Source organism: Bombus pyrosoma, linkage group LG10, assembly GCF_014825855.1.
Source record: "Bombus pyrosoma isolate SC7728 linkage group LG10, ASM1482585v1, whole genome shotgun sequence".
Taxonomy (NCBI): domain Eukaryota; kingdom Metazoa; phylum Arthropoda; class Insecta; order Hymenoptera; family Apidae; genus Bombus; species Bombus pyrosoma.
This window is the reverse complement of record NC_057779.1, coordinates 2,013,962-2,037,703: the sequence shown is the minus strand read 5'-3', so window position 1 is coordinate 2,037,703 and position 23,742 is coordinate 2,013,962. Positions and strand designations below refer to the sequence as shown.

Sequence of the window (23,742 nt, the reverse complement as noted above, 5' to 3'; positions counted from 1 at the left end):
AAACGTTCGTATCTTATCCAACGAATCATCAACGACTTTCTAAACTTTCGTACCTGAAGATCAAGTTTACGTATTCCCTCTTAACATCGTTCGCGAGGCTGTTCAGTTCCTGGAAGAAGTCCTCGTCGTCCTCCTCATCGATGGCTCGTCGGTCCCGGTCACCATCATTATAGTCATCATCGTTCCCGTCGATATCTCGGCTAACATCTTCGCTGTCCATATCTGACACGTCTCGCTTGCCTGAGAAAAATCGTGAACGATGATCTCCTTTCTTACTAAGAATTATTAATTTCTGCATCCTATCCCCTTATTGATCTTTTAATCAACTAAAATAATTTTGTATGGTACTGGACAAAAAACCAATTGATTTTTATTTTTATTGGAAAAGCATAAGAATGTCGGAAATAATTTTTAACTTCCCAATATTTAAACACGCATCTGCTCTACTAACATTAAGAAATTTTTAGAAAATTATGTGGATCAATTTCTTTCCTGAGTGATTCGTATATCCCATATCGTGGCAAATGCGATATTTCATGATATTAAAACACTCAACATTATTAAAATATTTTTAATCTCGAGAACGTTACTAAATAAATTGAATGAAATGGCTAGGTATCGTGAGGTACCTCGTCTAGCAAAATATCTGGCCACGTCCGTATACACATCTGTGGGTCTTCTGTCTCTGCCAAAGCCATATCGATGCCCATCGATGTAATCATTCGACTCCAATCTGGTATAAACGACTCCATTTGGCGTGAAACAGGCGCATTTCTTCGACATCCTTGGCGAAGGGGCGGCGTATTTGCACTTGTGTCTCCTCCATCGGTGACCTTCCCTCTCGCAGCGCCACTTTTGACCTGGAATACAATTCGTCTGGACTTCCGGTCGCGAGCACTCGATGGCCAACCGTTCGTGCTTCGACGAGAAGGATGAGTGAACAGGATGAACCCTATTATCCAGGTGTGGATCAGAGTCTGAAAGGCGGAGATCATCATTTTACGGTTATTCGCCGCTATTTTCTTGCAATCGTGTTCCTTGAGAATATTCACTTCTCGGTGTCCGTCCTTCGTAGTTACAACTGGAAATCCCATTCCATAGCGAAGGAGAGCGACGAGAGGAGATTTTATGAAAGAACCGGGTGCGCGGACCAATAAAATGGGATTAAACTTTGATCATTGCGTAAATCCCGACTAGCGAAACTTCGACAAGACTTACGTCCGACCCCAGAGGGATTCGAGCCCCTTTTCAACGTGATTATCCAAACCGGTTGAATAAGAATTCGTTCGACTTAACCGCGAGTTTCAATTACGTCGAATTCCTGGACGTAGCCGAAGAAGAAGTTTCTTCGATGTTTTTTCCGTGTCGCAAGATATAGCGTCTGTCGAAACTAATTAAAACTTTACGCTTCTAAGAAAATCTGAAACCGATACAACCTTAAAGAATATCGATCCTAATCGCATAAATAATTGCTTCTGTCGATGACTTAATTAGACCGATCAAAGAGCGCGCAGAATACAAGTAAACAAGATAACAGTTTTTACGGATCTTCTATATTTGTTCGAATTTTTTGATTTAATCTAACCGAAACGACTACGCTTTGCTTAATTCCGTCGTCGGCTCTGTGTAAATCTCCGGCTTTGAGTAATTTATTCATTGAAAGATCGGATCATAATGCGAGATTGCAGCTCTCCAAAGCGGAGAGCAATTTTATTGCCGCGAAAAGGTCAGCGTGAAGTGTTACGCCTTCCTGCAGGGGAAACCGCGTCCCAAATAGGGAAAGGCTACATAAAGAGCAAGAATTACGATTTGATAATCCGCAATAAAACGAGGCAAATATCTTACTCGATTCGTCGATGATCGAGTCCTCGAAATCGTCATCCTCGGAAATGTCTTGATCACTGCCTGTATCGTTCTCCAAGAATCGATGCTCCGACTCGTGCTCCGCGTCTGGATCGGCAACGTTGTCTTCTTCCTCTTCCGGCGTGGCGTTCGCGTGCTGTTTCGCCAACGTTTGGTTCTGCCTCCTGGCTTCCCGTGCTTTCGATTCTGCGATCGATTCCGGAGTTTCACGACGTCCGGAAGATTCGATCAGAAACGTATCCGGCCACTTAAACTTCGATCTTCTTCCATGTTTACTGCAACATGCGATTCTTCTTGAAAAATCAAGTTTTTACGATCCGAAGATCTCGATTATCTTGCTTGGCAGTTTTGTCTCATTTTATCTTTCTTCGTCTTATTTAACCCACGAGTAGGTAATTGTCTTTCAGCGTGGAATTTAGTTCACGATATATATGTGTATGGCGAAAAAATTGGCGATATACTCACTTCTGAAAGAGTTTCTTAAAAGAACGACCGTCCATCTGCGGGGGCGTCTCGACGCCGGCTATGTCCAGGAACGTCGGCGCCAAGTCGATGTTCAAAACTATGTCGTCTACTCTGCAACGTCATATAGATGCTTTATAGTAATCCAATATTGCAGCTCAACCCTCGGGGTAAATATCGGTTCGGTAAAGTCGCTGCGAATATTCTGATATTTCGTCCTTCGAATTCTATTCCTTTCATCTCGTTTTATCGCGTTATAGATCTTTGATTTTTCGGTATTGTTCAATCTCGAACGTTTGTAGAGCTTAGGGAAACATATAACAAAGTTTATAATAACAGTTCACCCTCTTACTCCTACCATTGTGTTTTAAATCTTAAATTTTTAATCTAAATGTATTTCCATTCCAACAAAATTATTCAGAAATTGTCGTAGATTACTAGATACCAGTGGAGGTCAGTCGTAATGATGCACGAGCAAGCAGTTGATAAAAACTGCAACAATAGCCCCGAGAAGCGCGATCTATCAGTCATAATATTTGCTCTATCGAGCTAAACAATTTCACCCCTGACATTTAAGTATCGCAAGGACGAAGCCAATATCAACCCTATGGCGACGTAATAAAGCGACGAAGAATTCCGAATAAAGAATATGGAAAATAATTATTTAAGCTTGTGGCATCAAATACAAAAATATGTGTACGTGTTTTTAACTTTTGTAGCCAACGTTTGCAGTTAAGATGACAAATTATAATAATTATATTTGACGATTTGCCCGAGTTTCTCTCGTATTGCACCGTGAAAGGATTGAAGGTTTCCATCGCTTCGCGAAAACCTTCATTCGAAAGAAAACAATATTCTTTTCCGCAACACATCGCGTTTTTCAAACGAACCGTGGTATTGCTCCGCCTCGTGGCAGAAACCAGGCGCCGTTTATTAAATCTAGAAGGGATTGCACGCGGAAGCAAACTTGCCCCACGCCGCGCCGTGGTATTAACCTAACGACGATGTTTATAACAGACACGGTTCTGCTTCAATTTATACGCGAATGGCCGAGGGTTCGCGTTCACACGGTAGTCTGGCAACTCGAAAACGGTGAGCTGTCTCGTCGGTTAGCGGACTGTCTTTTACTCTCCGCGCCGAGTTTGCCCCGATAATTTATCGTTTCCGAAGTTGCTGCGTGCAGCCGTAATTCCAGAAGACGATCAGACAACGATCACTTATACGCGTACTAATACGCTCTATTTATCGCGAGCGTAATCTCGTCACGACGCGTGGATTTAAGGGCACGAACGCGATCGTACGTTCGACGCGTAAATGCACCGTTTTGCCAGGAATGTAACAACACGAATGCAACATACGGCAACGGCCAGGCACGTCGACCGAAATTATCGCGTGTGCTTTTGTGCTTTAGCCCGTTCGCACATCAATTTACGGGGCAACGCTACCATCCTGACGGTAACTACCGATTCACCACGTGCAACATTGTTGCAAGACAATGACCGATTATGGAAGAGAGATAGCCAGTAGCGTAAAATAGAATGGAATGGCGAAAGTAAAGTTGAGAATGCCTAAACGATTCTACGGCCGGTTACAACTGTGAATCTTTCCCTACTGGCGAATCAATTTATCCAAATGCAGCCACTAGTCTTCATCTAACTTGCGTGATTTACAACTTCACGCCTCCTCTTCACGCGCTCAACCGACTCATGATGACTCGTTTATTTGTCCTACTTATCACTACCTACGAAGATACACTTCCCGGCACGACGAGTCCGAGAAGTGGACACGTAGCTCGGCCTACGTGGAATCAAAATAATCGTACAACGTGCGATGCTTACATGGTGCCAGGTTCGATTCCAGGTCCTCTGATCAAGAACGGTACCCTGACGTCGAACTCGAACGGGAAGCTCTTTCCTTTGATCAGGCCAAACTGTCCCAAATGGTAACCGTGGTCGGACGTGTAGATGATGTACGTGTTGTCCAGCTCCCCCAGATCTTTCAGTTCTTGGTAAATCTGTTAACAAGCGGACGCACAAAAATAAACGAGCGTTCCGGCGAAACGAGTGGTTCTCCTGACGCGACCGTGGCAAGAGCTTCAATTAATACGTGTCTGCAGAAACGTTTCTAAACGAATGAATCACCGTACCCTGTCCACCGCATCGTCCACGCTCTGCAACGTTTGTAGCCTTTTGGTCATCAGAAGGTCCGTAAACTGTTTGTGAATCGGCTGCATTTTCTGCGTCACCTGCAGGATCCATTGCTTGTCAGGATTCGGCGCGTAATCGTAAGCCGGCGTACTGAAAGGAAAAAGATTTTATTGCGTATAGTGAAACAGGACTCGTCAAAGGACTTTCGCCGCTTAAGCTACTCATTTGGCTTCGACCAGAGCTCTCGACGAATACCCTGGTTAGTCGATTAAGTGGCTTCTGTAACTAGGATTCGAGCACGTTAGCATGCAGAATCCGAACTGGCCAGGGGAAATTGAATTAATCTCGAGTATCGAACGAGAGTTCGATGCAACGAGTAGGTGAAACGCGATGGGCCCTCGAGACGCCGTATCCTCTCCTCCTTTCTCTTCCTCTTCCCATCTAGCTCTCCACCAATTACGCGAGACACGAAATTATGGGTAATTGGCCCTTCACCTTCCTCCACGTCCTTCAGAAATGCTCGGCTGGAACGTGCTGGATCTCTTTGTCTTACCCGATGGACCATCGTACGAGACGCGAGAACAGGTTTACAGGCCAGTTGTTCGGAATTTCATAGAGAGCTATGATAGCCCAGAAGGGTAGCAAGAGTATTCGACGCGTTGTAACTTTTCTATCTAGCTGCGCGTACTTATTATAGATTGTTAAACGTCCATTCTCGAGATATTAAAAGGCAGAACGTTTAATCGAATTCCACGGCTACTCTCCCTAATTCCAAATTAATTCCCGTGAAATGAAATTGAGACCTTGTCCGGGGAAGAGAGACGGCGATGCGTGTCGACGGTGCATGAAAACGAGCGTTTCGCGTGCGCAATAGCTGTCCGGTACCTATGACGCGAATCCCGTGGAATCTCGTTTCGCTTCAAGCGAGATCGTGCTGGATTTTCGCGAAAAACGAACGAGAGGAACACCACCTAACGCGATCATCGCAGTAGCAATGCACCCTATGTTCTCGTTCAATCAACGTTCCAACGAGAATCCAACGACTGCAGCGATAAATCCGAATAGAAACGCCCCCCTTTCAACGAAATCTAAGAAAATGAACGGGAAACCGGAGCAGATTTCTCCAAACAACGAATCTACGATTTCTGAAGGGAAAGAGTGTACTCGAAGCTCGAAGCGAGGTAGATGAATCTAAGACTGGCTGGAGTTTGAAGAAAGAAGAACGTGGTTTGCGTTAATTTCCTCGGATTGCCTTTTCGTTTCCACAAACGTTGCTGCGGTGCAAAGAAGTAAAGGGAAGGCCGAGTCTTTATGCAAATTTAAAATAAAGCTCGCAATCTGACGGTGGCTCCCGAACGAAGAATATCGTCGTCCGTCCTGGTACAGAACATTCCCCTCCCTTCCAATCCCCTCTACAGTCTACCGTCCATGTATATTTCGTCTGGGCTCCTTAATTGCAGCCTATTCTGCGTGCACTGGCTCGCCACGGCCACTTAACTTCCCCGCGAGACACTCGACGATTATATTTGCACCCAGACACGTGCCCCCGCACCACCTTCCCGCTCTCGTCTCGCTCGCGCACACGGTATCCCTGAAATCCGCGCGCGTGTTTTGTCTCCGTGCGTGCATCCCTCACGCGCGCACCACTTGAAAAGCGAACCGTCGCTGCACGCGCTGGAACGCTAATCGGCTGCCTTCCCTGGGTAATTATAGAGCGCCTAACCGAGGACAATCGATTTCTTCGCGCGATCTCGGCACTGCGCGGTTCCTTCTCGCGTGCTTTTACTCCCTTTGCGATCCAGTCGGTTAGCCGATTTGGTAGTGCTGTAACTGGTGTCGCGTGGAACGGTTGTTAGATTGTTGAATTTTTAAAATTTCCAATCCTTGAATTTCTGAAATCTTTAATTCTCGAACTGATCTGGAACTTTCGAATTCTCGAGATTTCGAATTTTCAAGTTTGCAATTTCTTGAATTTTTGAGTTACATTCTCCGGCGCCTTTGATGGAACAATTTAAATATACATTCGTTTCGTGTTTGCGCCGACCTGGTTCTCTATGCACTTGATCAACGCTTCGTTAGGTTCGAAGTTGCAACGTCCACGCTCGAGAAAGCTGCTTTTCTTTGAAGAGCAGCGAATAATGGGGAAAGTTGATATCGTACAGACGCCAAATAGTATCCGATGTTTCGCGGATCATCACTTTCACTGTCTGAACCGTTGAATAGGCGCGACGTCTCGTTGTTTGCATATGTCATAATGGAGTTTAAGTCGGATCGTTCCGTTACTAAACGTGTTCGATTCATTGCGCGTTTCACTTCCAGAATCAATATCGATACTTCTTTTCATCGTTCTTCCAGACACATAACTCTTCAGGAATACTAAGTAGACTTTTTATTCCATCTTTTATTGTTCGGCATTCCAATCACGGAATTATAAACGTTCAATATTTCAGATATTACCAAGGCTTGTGCTAACAATTTACGAGGGCTTAAATGTATACCGCTTTAATACTCCATAAAGTATTTCTCCTCTTATAATGGACGATATCGAGGGGCAAGGTTACAAAGACATTCGCGTTCAAAGTGGACGTTGGCAAGGATATCGGGCGTATCGGAGGTAATCGATATTTGAGGCACTCGAAATGGCTGTCAAGCAACTTGGAGTGTCGTAAGGAGTAGCAAAAGGAGGCCACGTACACGGAAGAAAAATAAGTGTTCGTTGGTAATAGTCTCCATTGAAGAGCTCGCTTTCTCTTTTATTCTTTTCGACCGGTGACTGGTGGAAAGAACTCTGAACGAGTAACGAAGCACGCGCCCGATCACAAGGGATCGATTGTCGAGACGTTGCGAATGCACACGTCTCGAATTGACTCGTACAAATAACCGAGCTGTGCTCGTTCGACCAGCAAACGTTTCGATCGACATATTTCACGTTGGTGCACTATTAACGATCTAAGACGCCATCGAATCGAACCTATCTATCTCTGTCCGTTCAATTCTTCGGTTTTCTTGTTTATTTCTCGAGCAAAGAAACTCGACGCAGTCAAGCAACCTCTTCTTTCGTGTCTCTCTGCTTGCGATCAAGCCGATACACGTACGCTGTGTCGCCACATATTTACCCACGCCTCGTTGATCAATTCCAACGCCATTGGGTCTCGTGGTCGCGCGATCTACGCAAATCTGAAAGTCGGTGGAAATCGTGACCGCGATGCGCCAATAGTTGATCGATCGTGACCGCGATTTTTCAGAGGAGGAGGATGACGACTAAATGGAGAAAAAATGTACAGTAGTTCTATACTAACGAGCTGAAATTTGTCTTGTTAATTGATCATCGCTGTTTCCACCAGTTACCGACTTGTGAATTGAATTGTTGAGCTTCTTTCCAAATGAAACTTCAACTGCACATATCCAAGTTCGTATATTTAATTATCACGATTGATAATTGACTAAATGGCAAAATTTAATGATATTAGTTCTTCGAATTCAAACAGTTTATATACATCAACCTAATAATTATACGAAATAAATTTTCCAGATTTGTATGTCTCCCCAGATAAATCTTTAACCCATGGCTAGTTAATATCGCAGTACTAATCTAATCAGAAAAATGTACGCTCCGAAACGAATTCGAATCCGATTTTACGGCGATTAATTTTTCCTCCCTAAAAACAGGCGGAGATCTGTATTCCCTAACGGTAATGGTGGTATAAATTCCTTCCGCTAATTACTCGGACGATAAATTTCGATTATCTGATCAGTGGTGATATTAACAGGGCTGGGCGCGTTTCGCTGGAATTAAAACGGACCCTGCGGCGAACCACGTCGCTGCCCCGCGACACGGCCGCACTTAATACAAGCTAAATCTCTGATAAACTCCGTTCCCGCGCCCACGGATTAGTTACGGTGAAAGGGTGCTGTCAAAATATAAACGTGTCTCGTAAACGCGCGATAACGCTGTTTTGCCCGTGTCCACGCGTTTACCACTGTCCCTAAAATGGCACGGGGCCATTAACACGAATGCTGCGACCAGATTACAGTAGATTGGTCGTATTAATTGACGGTGAACGTCATGGAGCACGTGGAAACGAAGACAAAACCACCAGTTGATCTGTTCGCGTGTCCCCTTCGAATCGATGAAGCTCGTCGCTGTATTCAAGACCGTAGAAATTGTCGAATGTAGGATTACTTGAGCCCTAGCTTGAACGTATTAAAATTGAATCTCCAACTTTGCATAGAACAATTAAATTTGTATATTAAGACACATCATTAACCTGTAATGTAGCAACGAAAGAATGAGAAAATATCGTATTTAGATCAAAGTAAATTGGTTAACTTAACCGAAATACCCTGCCCTTTCTTTTTGGTCCTCGATTAGTCTAAGATCGGTCATCGACGTGACTCAGTCGAGTGTCAGACCAGTTAAGCCTCTTTCTACTGAAATCTCGAAATTAACGTGTCTTTCCTTTTCATAGAACGTTTCAACGTCGACTAAGGTGCTTTTGCTCTTGTTAGCTCTGGATTTAGATTACATTAGTTAGGCTAGGCCCCTCGAAAAGTGCACACGTCACGCGGCGTGTTTCGTTTATCTTGACCTCGTTGGCACGAGGAGAACTTTGGAAGATTGATTCGTTCCGAATGTATAGATGTTCTGATTAAACCCTCCCGGTCATTGACGTTGTCTTTGTTAATGGACAAAGTTGTTCTTATAATATTTATTCAAAGTAAGCGTTTAAGTACGACGATAAAAACACTCGATATGTGTTTTTGGTTGTTAAATCTCAATGGCACTCTAGTGACGTTCATTAAGTTTCAATTTCTTGACACTCTTCCTTGATTTAATCAAATCCTCGAGAGATCCTGCTAAGATTTCCTTTCGATTCTGTTTGATGGTGTGCGATAGGAGACGCTCGTTTTCTCGTCAAGTAAATTACGTTTCACCTTTTCCCCTAGTTTCCGATGAAAAGCCGCACTGCTCTCGATTTCAATCGAGCCTCGATCGATACGGTCTCCTGGTGTCCCAGTAAGGCGACCGCTTATCAGATATTGCATAAAACAGATAAGAATGCCGTGGAGTTCATAAAAGTAAATTGCGGCCGATCAGTTCGCGAAACGCACCACGACTCTCCCATTCCACCTGCCACGATCGAGTCACGAGTCGTTCGTATCAGCTTCGCGATCAGTATTGTTAACGCGTCGGTACTCTTAAGAAAAATTCCGATTATTCGACGCAAGAAAAAGTAATTGAAGACGTAAATAAGCAAGTACAGCATGTAGATCAGATGTAGTACAGATGCAGAAACAAGTCGAGAACGTTGTAAATAATAATAAATCTACATGTTATAGGAAACATATCAGTTACTACATGCGATAGTGGGAGAAAAACTGAATTTTATCCGTATATTTTACCAACAATTATTCAAATTCCATAAAATACGCTGTTGTAAAAAACTTATACAAATTATGAGTCATTTTGAATATCCTAGATATTCTCTTAATTCGTAACGATTAAAAAGAGATTCAATAAAAAAGATTACAATCACATTGTATCAAGATTTGGAGGATAATAGCTAATGGGCAAAAAGAAGCGTCGATCTACCATGTGCCATAAAATCGAAGTAAAAAATGGCAAGATTAAATGATACAATTTGATCCATGAATCATCGCTTTGGATCGCTCGAGGCATAGAAAAGAAAGAAATTCGATCGAGATATTACCGGAGTCGTAAAGCCGATTTCGTGCTGCTTGTCGTTCGAATCGTTCTCGATCGAGCGGCGGGGGTAAAAAAGGGAAAAAAATATTAATTCGTCGAGTGAAACGACTCGGCCAACGGCTGCTTAAGGGCAAGGCAGCGAGTTAAAAGCGTCGTGAAAGCACGTAATTGCGCGTGCTACAGCGCACGCATTAATTTCACTCCCTCTCACTCTCACGTTCTCACTCGATTGGCTTTTGAACGACGCGACAAGAGAATGGCGTGATGTACGAGAGCGGAATTAAAATCCCGGTTATGGAATTAAACGACCAGCTTCGCCCCCGTAACTTCTCTAAACGGGCACGATGCAGGCCACTATGGATCGCATTTAATTATTTACAGCGTTACGTTTCGATTCGCCGATCCTCCAAGGTATAGAAAAGAAAATAACCAGCTAAATATCCCATTCCAATTTTCTGTAGAATGAAACAAGCGTATTGGTCGAACAGTACCGTTGTAGGAATAGAATTCTCCCGTGGTACGCGACTTTATGAGGCTTCATTCCAATCCGTGGCAATTGTTCGTGTGAATGGGTACATACGTACACACGTACGTTTACACACGTTTCAACGAACCAACCAACAGTATTCGAACGTTTGTTCTTTTTGGCCCTTCAATTGCTCGAACATCGTACAACCAGACGACGATCCGCTCGTTTCGAGTCGAAACTGTGCGTAGTTCTAGTCTGAAGTAGTATTGGCTGTTGTGGACCGGCACGCATTCAGCCTGAAAATCCGATAGCGAATCGCACCGTCACACGGTGTCGTCGCTTCTTTTCCCTAGAGGCTGGCAAAGAAACGAGGTATTTAAGTACACGAAATTATCGTATCGCGCTAAGTAAATCGCTGCGTGCAAGAAGACAAAAAATGGATAGGGAACGCAACGAGAACCACGCTTTTCCAGTATTTTCTTCGTAATAGCGTCGATCTAATCCCCGCAAGAATTCTATCTTCGAGACAAAGTTGCAGACGGGGGGCGATCCATGGAAAAGAAAAGATCGACAAATGGAAACGGTATCCACCCACGAGGTTTACCGACGCGAGGGGTATCCCATGGTGGAGTCGAATGAAATAGGAGGAAGATCTCTTTTTAGAATCGATCCCGACGGGAAATGCGATCCGGCAAAAATACTTCGTACAATGAGGCAATCTGTAGTCCCCCGTTCACAAAAGACCCCTCGCGAAAACGTCACGCGTTTCTCTCCTCCTTGTCGCCGTCTGAATCGCGTGTACAAGTCGTTCAGGTACGCGCTCGTGTCCGGCCAACGAGAAGAGAAACCAAACGAGAGAAAGAGAATGAAAAGGAGACGGAGAAACTGCCAGAGGACAGAGACAAAAGATACGTTTTTTTCCATCGTGGAACAGAGAGGTGAATATAATACCTGCATCGTAGAGGTACAATAACGGGGCGTTGTCCAGAGGGGCGAGACGAGACTACCAAGAGGGGTGCACGTTTTTAGTGCTTTTCATCGCACACACTGCACCACCCCGTCTAGGGTACTCCATCACGCGACGATGACACCGTGGCTGCAGTTATCTATCCGGTTGTCTAGTCTAGAGTGCCTCTGTGTCTCTCGTTCTTTCGCCTTCGGTTCCTATCTTTTTCTCTTTCCTCTCTCCTTTACACGCTGTCAAATCATCCACCGACTTCACCGACGTCCGTTTGCGAATTCAGCCCCCGTTGTTCCTTGTTTTCGTCCACGATTCTTCTTCTCGTTGTCGCGCCAGACCGTTACGAATATCGCCCCGTCCCGTGTATATCCTCGTTAGGACGACGCCTGAATGTCCAACAGCTTGAGAAAACTTTGACACCGGACGTTGGATGGCTGGCGCCCGCGTGCACGCGCACGGGTTCTTCGTAGAAACGGCTCTCGTTGTCAGGAAGCGCGTGTATGGTGGCGTCGACGTCTATGGTACGCTCGCATGTTACCGTTCGTCATGGTGAATGAAAATGAAACGCATCACGTCGGGGGAATTGGAAGTGTAATCATCAGCTTGGACTGGTTTTTTCACGCCATTAGATATTGCTCTATCGTATAGAGTATAGGTATTGTACATTGTGTTTTATGATATGTATAATCTTGTATTTGGGAAAGTATTGTATGTAATGTATTTTGGTAACTTTTGTAAGAAAATGTAAAATTAAGTATAAAAGTCTAAGGGTATAAAATAAATTCAAAAGTTCTTTTAAGCCAATACGTTTCTCCGCTAGAGGTTCGTCTGTGAAGGCGACTTTACAAAGAATAACCGTTCTGTGTATCGTGGATGATTCCTTTGTAAGAAAATGGGAAGCTTCAAGTACTTGGACAAGGCCATTTGATTTTCTAACCGAGGAAAAGAAAGTGTCAAACACTTGAGGATGGTATAAATCAAGCCCTTTTTTATACTGCGTCGTGAACCAAGAGAATAAACTATAGCATGGCATAGTGTAAAATAACACAGATCATTCTTTGTAAAGAAAGATACACCAATTTTATAAGATTTAGTCTCGTCTTAAATAGTTTTACAGTGTTATAATCTTACATTCCTGATGATCTATATATGTCCTATAAATCGTCATGATATCAAATATCATAAAACCATCGATTCTCCATAAGAGTATACACCAGTCAGGTTAATAGTCCAACTTATCCTATAATCCGGTGTTGAGATCTCTATGCAGAAAATAGCAAATCGCCTCCTACACGTTTCTCCACGCGATTTAATGCGTCAAAAGGATTATCGTTATCGTATATCTCTGCAGCTTAACGTAATAGTCTTGGGGCGATGATCGAGAAAAGAAGGTAAATTGCGATCTCTGAGAATCTCCGTGGAAAACAAGTTCAAATCCTTTCGTGAACCGTCAAGCGTACGTGAAACGTTAATTGAAAGCGGATGCTCGAAATGACAGAATCTTTGGTAATTGGCAAATAAATTTCTGATCCGGGGCTAACGAACTGACCCAGATATATCTCGCCCGACACGATAACGAAGGCAAACAGAAATGACAAAGTTACTCGGTACTTACTGGTGTGTAGTGACGTTGAAGAAGAGGTGCGAGAACTGCGGCGCTGAATCCTCGGGACCGTGAGGCGCCGGGAAACTCGCGACCAACATCACCGGCTTCCGGGCGAAATTGTGTTTACTCTGGCGTAGAAAAGCCACGCTGTCGTTCGCTATCAGGTCCGGGTAATAGTCTTTGCTGTACTCGAAGCCGTGCTTTATCTTCTTCCCGTTCATGTTCACGCTGTAGTTGTAGTACCGTGAATTCATTATGAGACCGCCCCATTCTCGCCAGCCTGGCGGTATGTACGAACCGTTGTACTTGTTCAGATACTTGCCGAAGTAACCTGAAACGTGTGTTTGCGATAACGTGAATTAAATTAAATCACGAATAGTTAGAGGAAACTTGTTTCTATAAATTGATTGTAGGTTTGAATTAATCTATCCTGTTTTCCTGTGATTCGTGATTAGTAGTGCGCGGTTAGGGTTGCAACTGCGAATTTATGTGTGTGTCTGTGTACGTAGGACGAGTGACCTGAGCGTTAGGGTTATGGGTGAATGGGTGAGTATTTGACAGAGTGCACACGGATACACGTCATGGTTGAGCTGTGTATAGCAAGAACGTGTGTTGTTAACTAGTTCTAACCATGTGGTTAAAGTGACTGTATAATTCATAATTCTCACTGTCGTACGAATTCTAGATTAGTTAATTATTGTTCTTTATATACTGGCGACACGTAAACTAGAAGATCGAGTGCGTTTGGGAAAAAGTATGGATCAGAATGTTGCTATCGAGTGAATAATGACACCAAGGCGTGGCGAGCTCGTTTCAGGCGGGCTTAATGAAAGAAAGATCTCTAACACTGGCTATCGCAATAGTAATTAATGTGCTATGGACACGCTCGGTTCGTCGCAGGAACTGACTCATGTAACAGATCGATTACCCTCCCTAATGTTTTGCTTTTATTTCACCCGGCAGTCGAATCGAAAAGCACGGCTTACTCTACGGAACCACCATTCGATCGATCGATTAAGAGAATGTAACTTTCTCACATTTCTAACTTTCTATTTACCGTCTTCTATCCTTCGCTCGAAAGAACCTAAGGAGAAACAACAGGAAGGAAAGAATAGTTGTATGTCGAATAACCAGTCATTCGATGTCTGTAAGCTATTCTAACGATAAATTTTAATCCTTACTTCCACGATTGTCTCTTTATTAATCACCAAATATTAACATCCAATAACAAAAAATGGAGCTGATCAGTTTAGTTTCTAAGAGACTCAATTAGAATCTATTCGAAATACTTTCAACAGCGAAATACCTGGAATGATAAAATTTTCAATTTCTCACGGATTCGATTCTGAGCTAGGAGAATTCCGGGGAGAAATTTCCAAGATTTTCGTTTCGTCCGCGATAAATCAAAAGGCAATCCCATTTTCCACTACCCGTGGAGCCTTTGGTATACAGACACGTCGAAAGATTCATCTCGGGGTGGTGTGGGGGGGCGGGGGGTAGCGTTGAATTATTCATACGGGGCACCATCAAATAATTAATTCAAAAGTACCACGCCGTCCCTTTCGTGGTAGCCGCGTTTACATACCTGTAGCCGCGTTTCACTATCGGATAGCCTCTAAGCGGGGGCTTATTTATAACAGTTTGCACGAAGAGGAGCTTCTGAAGGGAGACGGGGCAACTTTTTGCCGGGCCAGGACCACCAAGCTGGTCCAATCGCATTACTCTCGTTTTGTGTTAAACGATGACATCTCAATAAAGGACCGCCTTGTCGAATAGTCATAAAGAACAGTAAATCTTCCTGGAATGAACGAGTCTTGGAGCGAAAATTCCACGAGCGATCCTCTTACGTTATCGCCTGAACGATTCCAGCCGTGTACAGTCGCTAGTCTACAATCACTGGTCACTGACATCGTAATAGAATCTTTGATCTGTCTGGGTTTTATCGTAACCTGTCATTAGCACCAGTGCAATGTACTTAGTCACCTTCGAATGGCTGTAATCTTGCAATATTCTTGCTTTCTATCTTCGAAACAGTTGAGTCATCGTTCTTATCTTGTTCTCTAACCACTTAACGCACACGGTTGTATCGATGATTGTAGACCTTTATAGATTTTTTTTAGTTTAACTGATTATTTTAGAGATCTTTATACTATTCAAGTTACGATTTGACTTCACACCGAACTTCACTTCTGGGAAATTTAATTCACGCAGTAAAGAAGCAAGTGAGAGAAAGCTTGGATAATCCTAGTGTTGAAAGAGGAAGGGAGAATATTTCAATTTCAGATGTCAGGGATGGTTTTCAAACTGAGCCGAGTACGGATCGCGCGAACTGACGTTTCCCGCGGTGCGCCGGTGGAAAAAAGAATGTCGAGCGGATGTTCGACCCGGTTTCTTCTTCGACACGAGACTAGCAGGTAAGGTGAAGAGGAGAGAAAAAAGTAGTCGCGGATTAATTGCCAACGTCGTTTGAAAAACTTTGACCGATCGTCGTTAAGAGATATTGTCGGGCCACTTTTTGAAATCCAGACGCGTTTCGCACGAAACAGGTTTAGAGGATCGTGTTAATCTGTTTGAAAAGAAAATTTGCATAAACGTCCGTCGCTTCGACTTAACGTTAATAGACCGCGTCCACGATTGAACTTTAATTATTATCGATAAATTCAACTCATTGGACATCGTGCTGTGAATAGGGTAAAGACCGATGGCTTGTCTCTTCCGTAATCGAATTAGTTCTTCGACCAACACGAATGGTGTGAAACTTCCTTATGTTACAGGAAAGATAACAGCCTAACTTATTAGCGATATCTTTTAATAACCAATTGACAGCTGAATTATACACAGTGTATTTATGAATATTAATTCCTTCCTATCGAGTAATCTGGTTTTCTTGTCGTGCATAATACCTATATCCTTGCGAGGTCGTTGCCACGATCTCCTTTAAGTGCACTTTACGTGACAGTGACTTAGCGCCAGCCTAAAAATATCTGGATGCACCGAGCAGCCGTAAATGTCAATTAGATTGCTATCGCACGATGCAGCACATGCGATGAACGCTAAGCGTTGATCACAATAATGATTAGCTAGACGGTCGACGACGAGTCTAATTGCTATCCCGTCATCCCAATTTATCACTGTCACCCTGCTCTACCATTTCTTACGTCATTCTTTGAAAATGTGCATTCTTTGAAAACCTACAGTATATACTTTGCTCATGAAGGGGGTATGTTCAAGTATATCGAGTGCTAGACACGGACAATTGTACCTAACTAACTGCACTTTCACTTACGGACACACATCTATCGTATTGTATATAAGTACCTATTATATAATCAGGTATCTCAATACTTTGGAAAATTTTCCTACACTGGCGTCCATTATAGCTGTTACCCTTTTTGTATTAAGAACAGAAATGGGCTGACTTTCCTTTTAGATCTAAGTCACCATGTCGACGATTTGACGTTAATCGGAGAAGAGGTTCTATTCTATCTGAAATCAAATATTACAACGTCGTCCGCGATTCGACGCGGTTTGCTGGCTCGATGTGCCCTTTTCGTAAATTCGTTTGATTGGCTTACCCATATTCCCGCCTACACGAGCGTGTATATCCGCTGCATCGACCGCAGCAACCGTTCCACGATTCCCCCCTGCCGGATATTCGTTTTGTTTGTCCGAAGAGAGGAGAACTCGGAGCCGCGACTGGCGCCAGGATATCACGGTTCCTCCGGCTCGTCCTTTTGTCCCGCTTTGTCGGACAGACCGATCGACCGACCCGGCCGGCTATGTCCCGGCTTTTTACGATCAAACGACGTCCAGGCTCGTCTGGCTATTATTTTTGCATTTTTACCAAAGCACTTTGCGCGTTTTCGCTTCAACAACGCCACTGGCTGCAGCACCGCAGCCTGCGTTTCAGAAGCAACAGGTAACGCCGCGTCATCCCTCGTACTTCAATTGCCCTACTTTCTTTTCTTCCATTCTGCGATGCCATTCTCAGATAGGTTGCCATTTCCTGCGGATAGATTCTCGTCTCGTGAGTTTATAATATCGTTATACGCGTACAGGTATATAACACAGTTGTTAAGTTCCGTTTCCGTCAAAAATGCCGTGTTATACGAAACGAAGAATTAACGCAAAAATGGCGGTTAGATTCCAACAGTTGATCAATATGCTTATTAAAACAATCAATAATTAATATAAAGTATTACTAAAAATGGGTTAAAAGTTGCAATATTCAGAAATCCCATACGCAAATTTGGACATCATATCACGCTTACTTAACTGAGGAACATCGAATGACGATGCGCTAAGAAATCTTCATTACGTTCGTTTTTACATGATTTTCTCCAATTTCTCCAATTCTTGGTGGTACGGCGGAAGCGTGTTGTAAGAACATGATTGTAATGCAAAGGAGGCCTGCATATTTAGAATGACATCGCACATGTATTTCAAAAATTTCGTAACTCAAAACAATTCAGTTTCGTGTTAAAAATTGAGAAACTTGTTTGTGTCGTTTTTCGAAAACATCGAGGTCGTTGCATTGGAGGTCAAGGTCGCTTGAAAGTTACGAGGAGTCGTAAAGAGCACGTTGTTACCAGGCCATTTGAAGAGCACGTTGTTACTATGGGGTTCTGTAGAGATTGCGTTATTGATATTAAAGGTCGTTTGAAAATCTTAGATGAATCATCGAGTTTGTTAACATAGATTTTGAAACTTATTAAGGATTATCGAACTTCTAATGTCTAGAAATTAGTTTCATACGTTCTAGGTTTAACATAGATTCTCTAACGTAACTAACCATAAAATAATCGTTTTACGTTATTTGAAATAATTATTGTGATACTATAAGCAAATAAGATGATACCTTATACACCTATCTAACAAATAACAAATCATTCACAAACGCAATTATTTTTATAATTTAATTTAGAACGCTTTAAAAGTTGTAAAAAGTTGCTCGGTGATCTGATATTTTAAAAGCAAACGTTCCGCGATAAACGTGTAGCGCGCTCCAACAGTGCAGTGGTACTTCAGCAATGACAAAAGAATTTCAATGAACAAGAGCCGCGAGCCCCATCCCCAAGTGCATGGTACAAAAGCCTGCGTCCGCTGGTGCTCCAGTTAAATCTGATTAGCTGCAAGCAATGCAGTTCATAAATCCGATAGCAGCATGTTAAAGCTGCTCTATAACGTCGCGACGGTGAGATATATCGGAAGAAGTTTGGAGGTTGGTTGCGCAGATTGTCATCATCGTTTCGGACTCCTGTCACGAAAATGGACCAGCGGGTACGGGACAGCCGAATTAACGAACGCCACCGGGATTAGCAAGGTTAAGTTACACGTGGCTATATTCGGCGCATCGCGATGAACCAAATCGCTAATGGGTCTCCTTCCAATTATTTTGGCCGGTTGTTTCGTGCGCCAAGGGTATTAACCCCCTTTGAAGCTGGCTCGGATAGTTCGCGTGTCGGCCCGTTTCTAGGATTTTCAAACGTCCCGCGGACGATTTAAAGGTGCATCGCATGTATCCAACGCGAGCCAAGTTTAACGAGGCCCGTAAAAACGTATCACATAAGAAATAGCAGCTTTATATTATACACAAATCACCAGTTATTACGAGGAAATTTCGTGATCCCGAGCCAGTGGTTCGGGACCAATAAAAATATATCCTTTTACGAGTAATAAGGAGATGACGTACACGCGAGAAGTTCATTCGACGAACGAGCATCTTTGAAAGTATCGTTGATTCTAGGAACCATGGAACCAGTCAGGATGTTCCTTTCTCAGACTCTGTTTGCTTTTCTGACTCGTGTATAGGTCTCGACAAATATAGCCGAACCTTGGTAACTCCAATCTTAAAGGAAGAGCTGAAATATTCGAGTTTTGTGCAGGTTTTTTCTTATCGTATTTTAAAATAAAATAAATTTTAACAACCTTGTAAAAGTTTTTACGGTAGAACGAAAGCGAATGAACAAAATTTTGGTCTCGTAGGAGTTCGAGTTATCGAGGTTCGACTGTATCGTGAACGTCGTTGGTGCATCGTGGAACTGTTACTTGCAATTTCTCGGAAAACTTTAAAACATCGTTTCGCCGTGAAGTAAACTCATGGTAATTCGAAGGCACCGCATCAGCACGCAATTACGCGAATTGTCGCATTTAATAAGCGCCACACTTACCAAGCATTAATCAGAGAAAATGCTTCTGAATAACATTTATACCTCTGTCTCGCGTTGATACCGTCATTACGCAGTTATTGTGATTATGTAGATAATGGGTGGCGATTTGTCTTATTACCGGAGCAAACGATTTTGCCCCGTGTTCCTCGTTTATTCTCAATTGTTCATTTCTTAACGAGACTACTGGAAGACCGTTGCTAGTTCGAACACAAGAGAAGTCTGTATTCGAAAATCCATTCGCGAACAAACGTTAACAAGTTGTACCATCGAGGGTAGAAACACCTTTCGGGCGCAGCTGCACCTGCATCGCAAACGCGATTATCAACTACACGACAACTCCTACGTATTTCCAGACCTGACATTTCCTGGAATTTGAGTGGGTGCTTTCCATAGAATAGCGCTCCACCTCTATAAACTGAAGATCAATCGTCTCAAGCTGTATAAACTGGAATCCGGAAATCTTATGTAAATAACTGAAATGCTACGACTACCCAGCAAGTGTATAAGAAAATTACGATATTTTAGATATCCGAAGAATGGGAAAGTACTTTAGGTACAAACAAAAGTAATATAAAACACGATAAAACCAATCAATCATGATCATATGATCACGTAACATTTTCTAGAAAATAAGAACTTATTTAAAAATAGTACAATTTGGATGTCTAGTTACCTACACTAGGGTTGTAGCATAGTGCAACGTGTTGCCAGAGCTTGCGAAATTTCCCCGTCTCGTATCTTTTTTTCGACGCGATCCGAATAAATCCCAGAAGAGGAAAACGCGAAGAAAATCACGTCTCTTGTTCGAAAAGACTGCAGTGGTTCCGGCGGCTTAAGGTTTAAGGTGTCATTCGTTTTCACCCAATCACAGGCAGCTTCGCACGCCTTTTGACGACGGCGTAGAGAGGGTCGCAAAAGCCCAATGAATGCACCGATCCGCAGAGCTGCACCTGCATCGTGGGGGCCCTTTTGTGCTCGCGATGTGTGCGACCCTCGTGTATCTTGCGGCGAGCTTGTGGGTGCCCCGTGTTAGCCCGGCTCGTCTTCGACCTCCTCTCCTCTCTCCACTCTCTTATCCTCTTTCTATCTCTGTCTGGCCTTCGGTCCTCGTTTCCCCCTTCAGCATCGCTGTTCTCTTTCCTTCGTGTCCCACGCGAGCACTCGAAAAACTGGCGGCGCGTCCTCTCAAGCCGCAACACAGCCACGAACAATGCACCTCCGCGCTGGTCTGCCGCGCGGCGCGATTTAAATTTAGATAATCTCACCTGCACGAACCCGAGTAGAGGCTACCTGCGCCACACATCGTGCGTGCACACGTTCAATCGCGCCCCTTCCGTACTACAACCACCATCGCCATGGGATTGATCATCCCTTTTCCATCGTACCTTGTGTGAAACTCCGAGTTTCTCTACGATGATTACCACGAAATTTCCTCCCGATTGTAAATTTCTCTCTTTATTGATACTGCCCTTTTATTACGCAGCTATTTTCCAGAGGCGAGGCTAGAGATACGGCGAACGAACGTCTCGTTGCGATTACCAAAGTTAAAACGCGTGAGCCACGGTTAGAACTCCACGATTAGCCGGGAACTTCGCGTATTATTAACGTGGATGGTTCGGAGGCCATTTACGGTTCAACTTCCTTAACGAACTCTCAGCGAAATATTCCAGCAATATTACAAGTTAACTACCAGCTGCCTTTGTATCTCTTAATATCCGACATATTTGCCTCTCTACCAAGTACCTCATCGGTATCTCTCATCGTTTTCAACGTTGCATCGCGTACATATCCATGTAGATGAGATTCGATGAATTCCACGAGATTCTCCGGCGAACAGGGAGAATAACGACTACGTCAACGACGAACAGTCGAGCAAGAACACCGACCTGGCTATCCCGATAACGCCTAGGCTCCTCGCTTCAGGACCTCTCACGAACCATCCAGGGTTTCGTGCGGTACCAGCGCATCTCCGCTTGTATCTATGTTCGGTTCCTCCCTTCGTGATCGTCTGCATGCTACATCACCGAATAGCGCCGGAGATATCTTTTGAACGAAGGTTGTTTCGCTTGCCTTTCAAAATATTCTATGGAGTCGTGATTACTTTAAAATGGGATTATAGTAAGATGGAGTTACTCGAGTCAGTAGAATACGTAAGGCGAAAGCCGTATGACGAAGCTAAGCAATTTGCCAAATTGTTGTTTTTCATATTTCTTCTTGCTCGAGTTAAAGTATAGCAGATATATTTTCTCATCGTTACGTGCATACATTTTAAGATATTCAAGCGTACCTTAGTCTACTTTTGATTCAAATTGAAATATACCCCCCATAATTCCCTTTTCACATCGAAAATGTCTGCATCGGATATTTTATAGGATGTTAGGAGAAACGCGATGTTTACGAGACGTCCAAGTTTGTAGAATTATTTGAACACGCTTAGAGAACCGCGAGCATGTACAATGCACGCGAATTATGAGACAGCGAACGAGAAACGCGAGTCGAACAACGCGATATATCGTTTACCAACATCTTTCCAACTCATCGCGGTTTCGTGCTTTCTCCTCTGCCTCTCATGCCCTCCGTTTTGCAAGCCTTGTATCCAAGATTCACGGAATAACCTACTCGATTGCCATATACGACATGCCGGAACCGTGCGAACTCACAATGTACAAGGGGATTTGTTTTATTGCCGTTTAAGTCTGGCGTGTGAGGGTAGAAGTTTCTTCGTTGCGTCGATGTGAAAATACGATCTCGAACGATCGACCGCGAATTCCACGAAACAAAGCATCGTTCCATCGATTAAGAATTTTCTCCTCGCTATTGGAAATTCTATCTGCATGAAAAGTTATCGTAGAAGTGATTTTTTTCTATGCTTTCTAGTTACGAATCGAACAAGTCCCCGTGAAGTTAATAAACCGTAGTTCAATAATTTAACTGTAATTGTACTGTTAATGATTCTAGTCTTGCGAATGTTACAAGACCTTATCGCATTCTCTGCCTGCTCCCCTTCAATTTCGCAAAAACCATTGTTGGATTTGGTCGTGGTTTCGTAATAACCATTCTCAAACCGCATCGTGGGGGATCTCTATCGAACAGAAAGGAACGGGTGTTCTTCACATGGCCATTTTCTCGCACCTTGAACACCCGTGCGAAAATCTGATACCGATAAATTGGGTTTTAAGAACACCTATGCTAGCCTACATAAATTATACGGTAGAGAACGACTCCAGATAAGGGAACATCCGCTCTGGTATTCACCCCGCGTGACGCCCTTGCTCAACTATTGATAAGAATTGTTAGTCACGAAAATATTTCTATCGACGGTCAAAAATTATTAAAACTCGGGTCAATGTTTGAGAAATATCCTGCATCGCACACGTACGAGAATCAAAGCACGGAATAGCAAAATTGCCGAATGATCACGGTTTGACGATCGATGAATCTTCAAGGATTATCTGCAACGTAATAAAATATAAAGTCCGCAAAAAGTTTGATAAGGGAGCAAATAATATTTTAAAAGTAAATTGCATAAATTACAAGTTATTCAGTGTCAGGACTGTGACATTATAAAAATCTGTAGCCTATACTTTGTAACTTGCCAGTTCGCTACTATTATTGGTTGGTAAATTATTATGCAAAATGATTCTACTAATTATCAAGAATGTTTCCACGACAACGATTATAAAATACACCCTTTTGACCAGGAGAAATTCGTCGAAGCCGTAAAATGCGGTATAATAATTCGTTGCCAGCTACAAGCAATCAAAGAAACGAGGAAAAACTTAATAACCATGCCATTTGCCAAGAGTACTTCTCCTCTTGTGACGGTTGATGAAACTCTTTTTAAATAGCTCGTTTCCCGAACGTATACTTACATACGATTCATAGTTTTTCGCGTTGGAAAGCGTTTCATTGCACGGCAAACGAGAATCGAGCTAGAGCGCACGGTACGGTCGCATGATATCTTTTCCGAGAATCCGTGAACGAGATCCAGGTGCCACGAATGGCTAATAAGTATAACACGGCGGTCGCAGCTTCGTGTTCGATTTGCATAAAGTAGATCTCTGTTCGGTGAAATCTACCGGACGTCGATCACCGTGAGCCAAGTATCTGCACGATCCATTAAGATCTATCTGATATCCTATTAAGATACATGCTCTAGCTTATGCGACGCATTTAGTTTATTTCAATGGAAACGACATAATCGAGCCATTGAATAAAAGATCGCTCGTATGCTGGTACGCGAAAAATTCTTAAACGCGCGATACTTCGATACCTTAAAATTCAATTTTTTAAAAATCGTTCATAATCGAATTTCACGAATCACAAGGCAAATTGCTCAGCCTGGCGCAAATGTCAT

General features: G+C 43.2%; 1 protein-coding gene across 2 annotated transcripts in view; it reads right to left on the bottom strand.

Moving 5' to 3' along the window:
• Positions 1-23,742, bottom strand: part of LOC122572090 (extracellular sulfatase SULF-1 homolog) — a 77,905-nt gene that overhangs the window by 3,983 nt on the left and 50,180 nt on the right. Inside the window, exons 4-10 of one of the 2 annotated variants that reach the window (XM_043736676.1) lie at positions 13,225-13,546; positions 4,472-4,622; positions 4,164-4,339; positions 2,329-2,439; positions 1,846-2,138; positions 630-977; positions 54-240 (exon numbers count right to left, since the gene is read on the bottom strand). In XM_043736676.1, coding sequence (XP_043592611.1) covers positions 54-240; positions 630-977; positions 1,846-2,138; positions 2,329-2,439; positions 4,164-4,339; positions 4,472-4,622; positions 13,225-13,546 — 1,588 coding nt within the window. The remainder of the gene's footprint in view (positions 1-53; positions 241-629; positions 978-1,845; positions 2,139-2,328; positions 2,440-4,163; positions 4,340-4,471; positions 4,623-13,224; positions 13,547-23,742) is intronic. The other variant, XM_043736677.1, reaches the window with a different exon arrangement.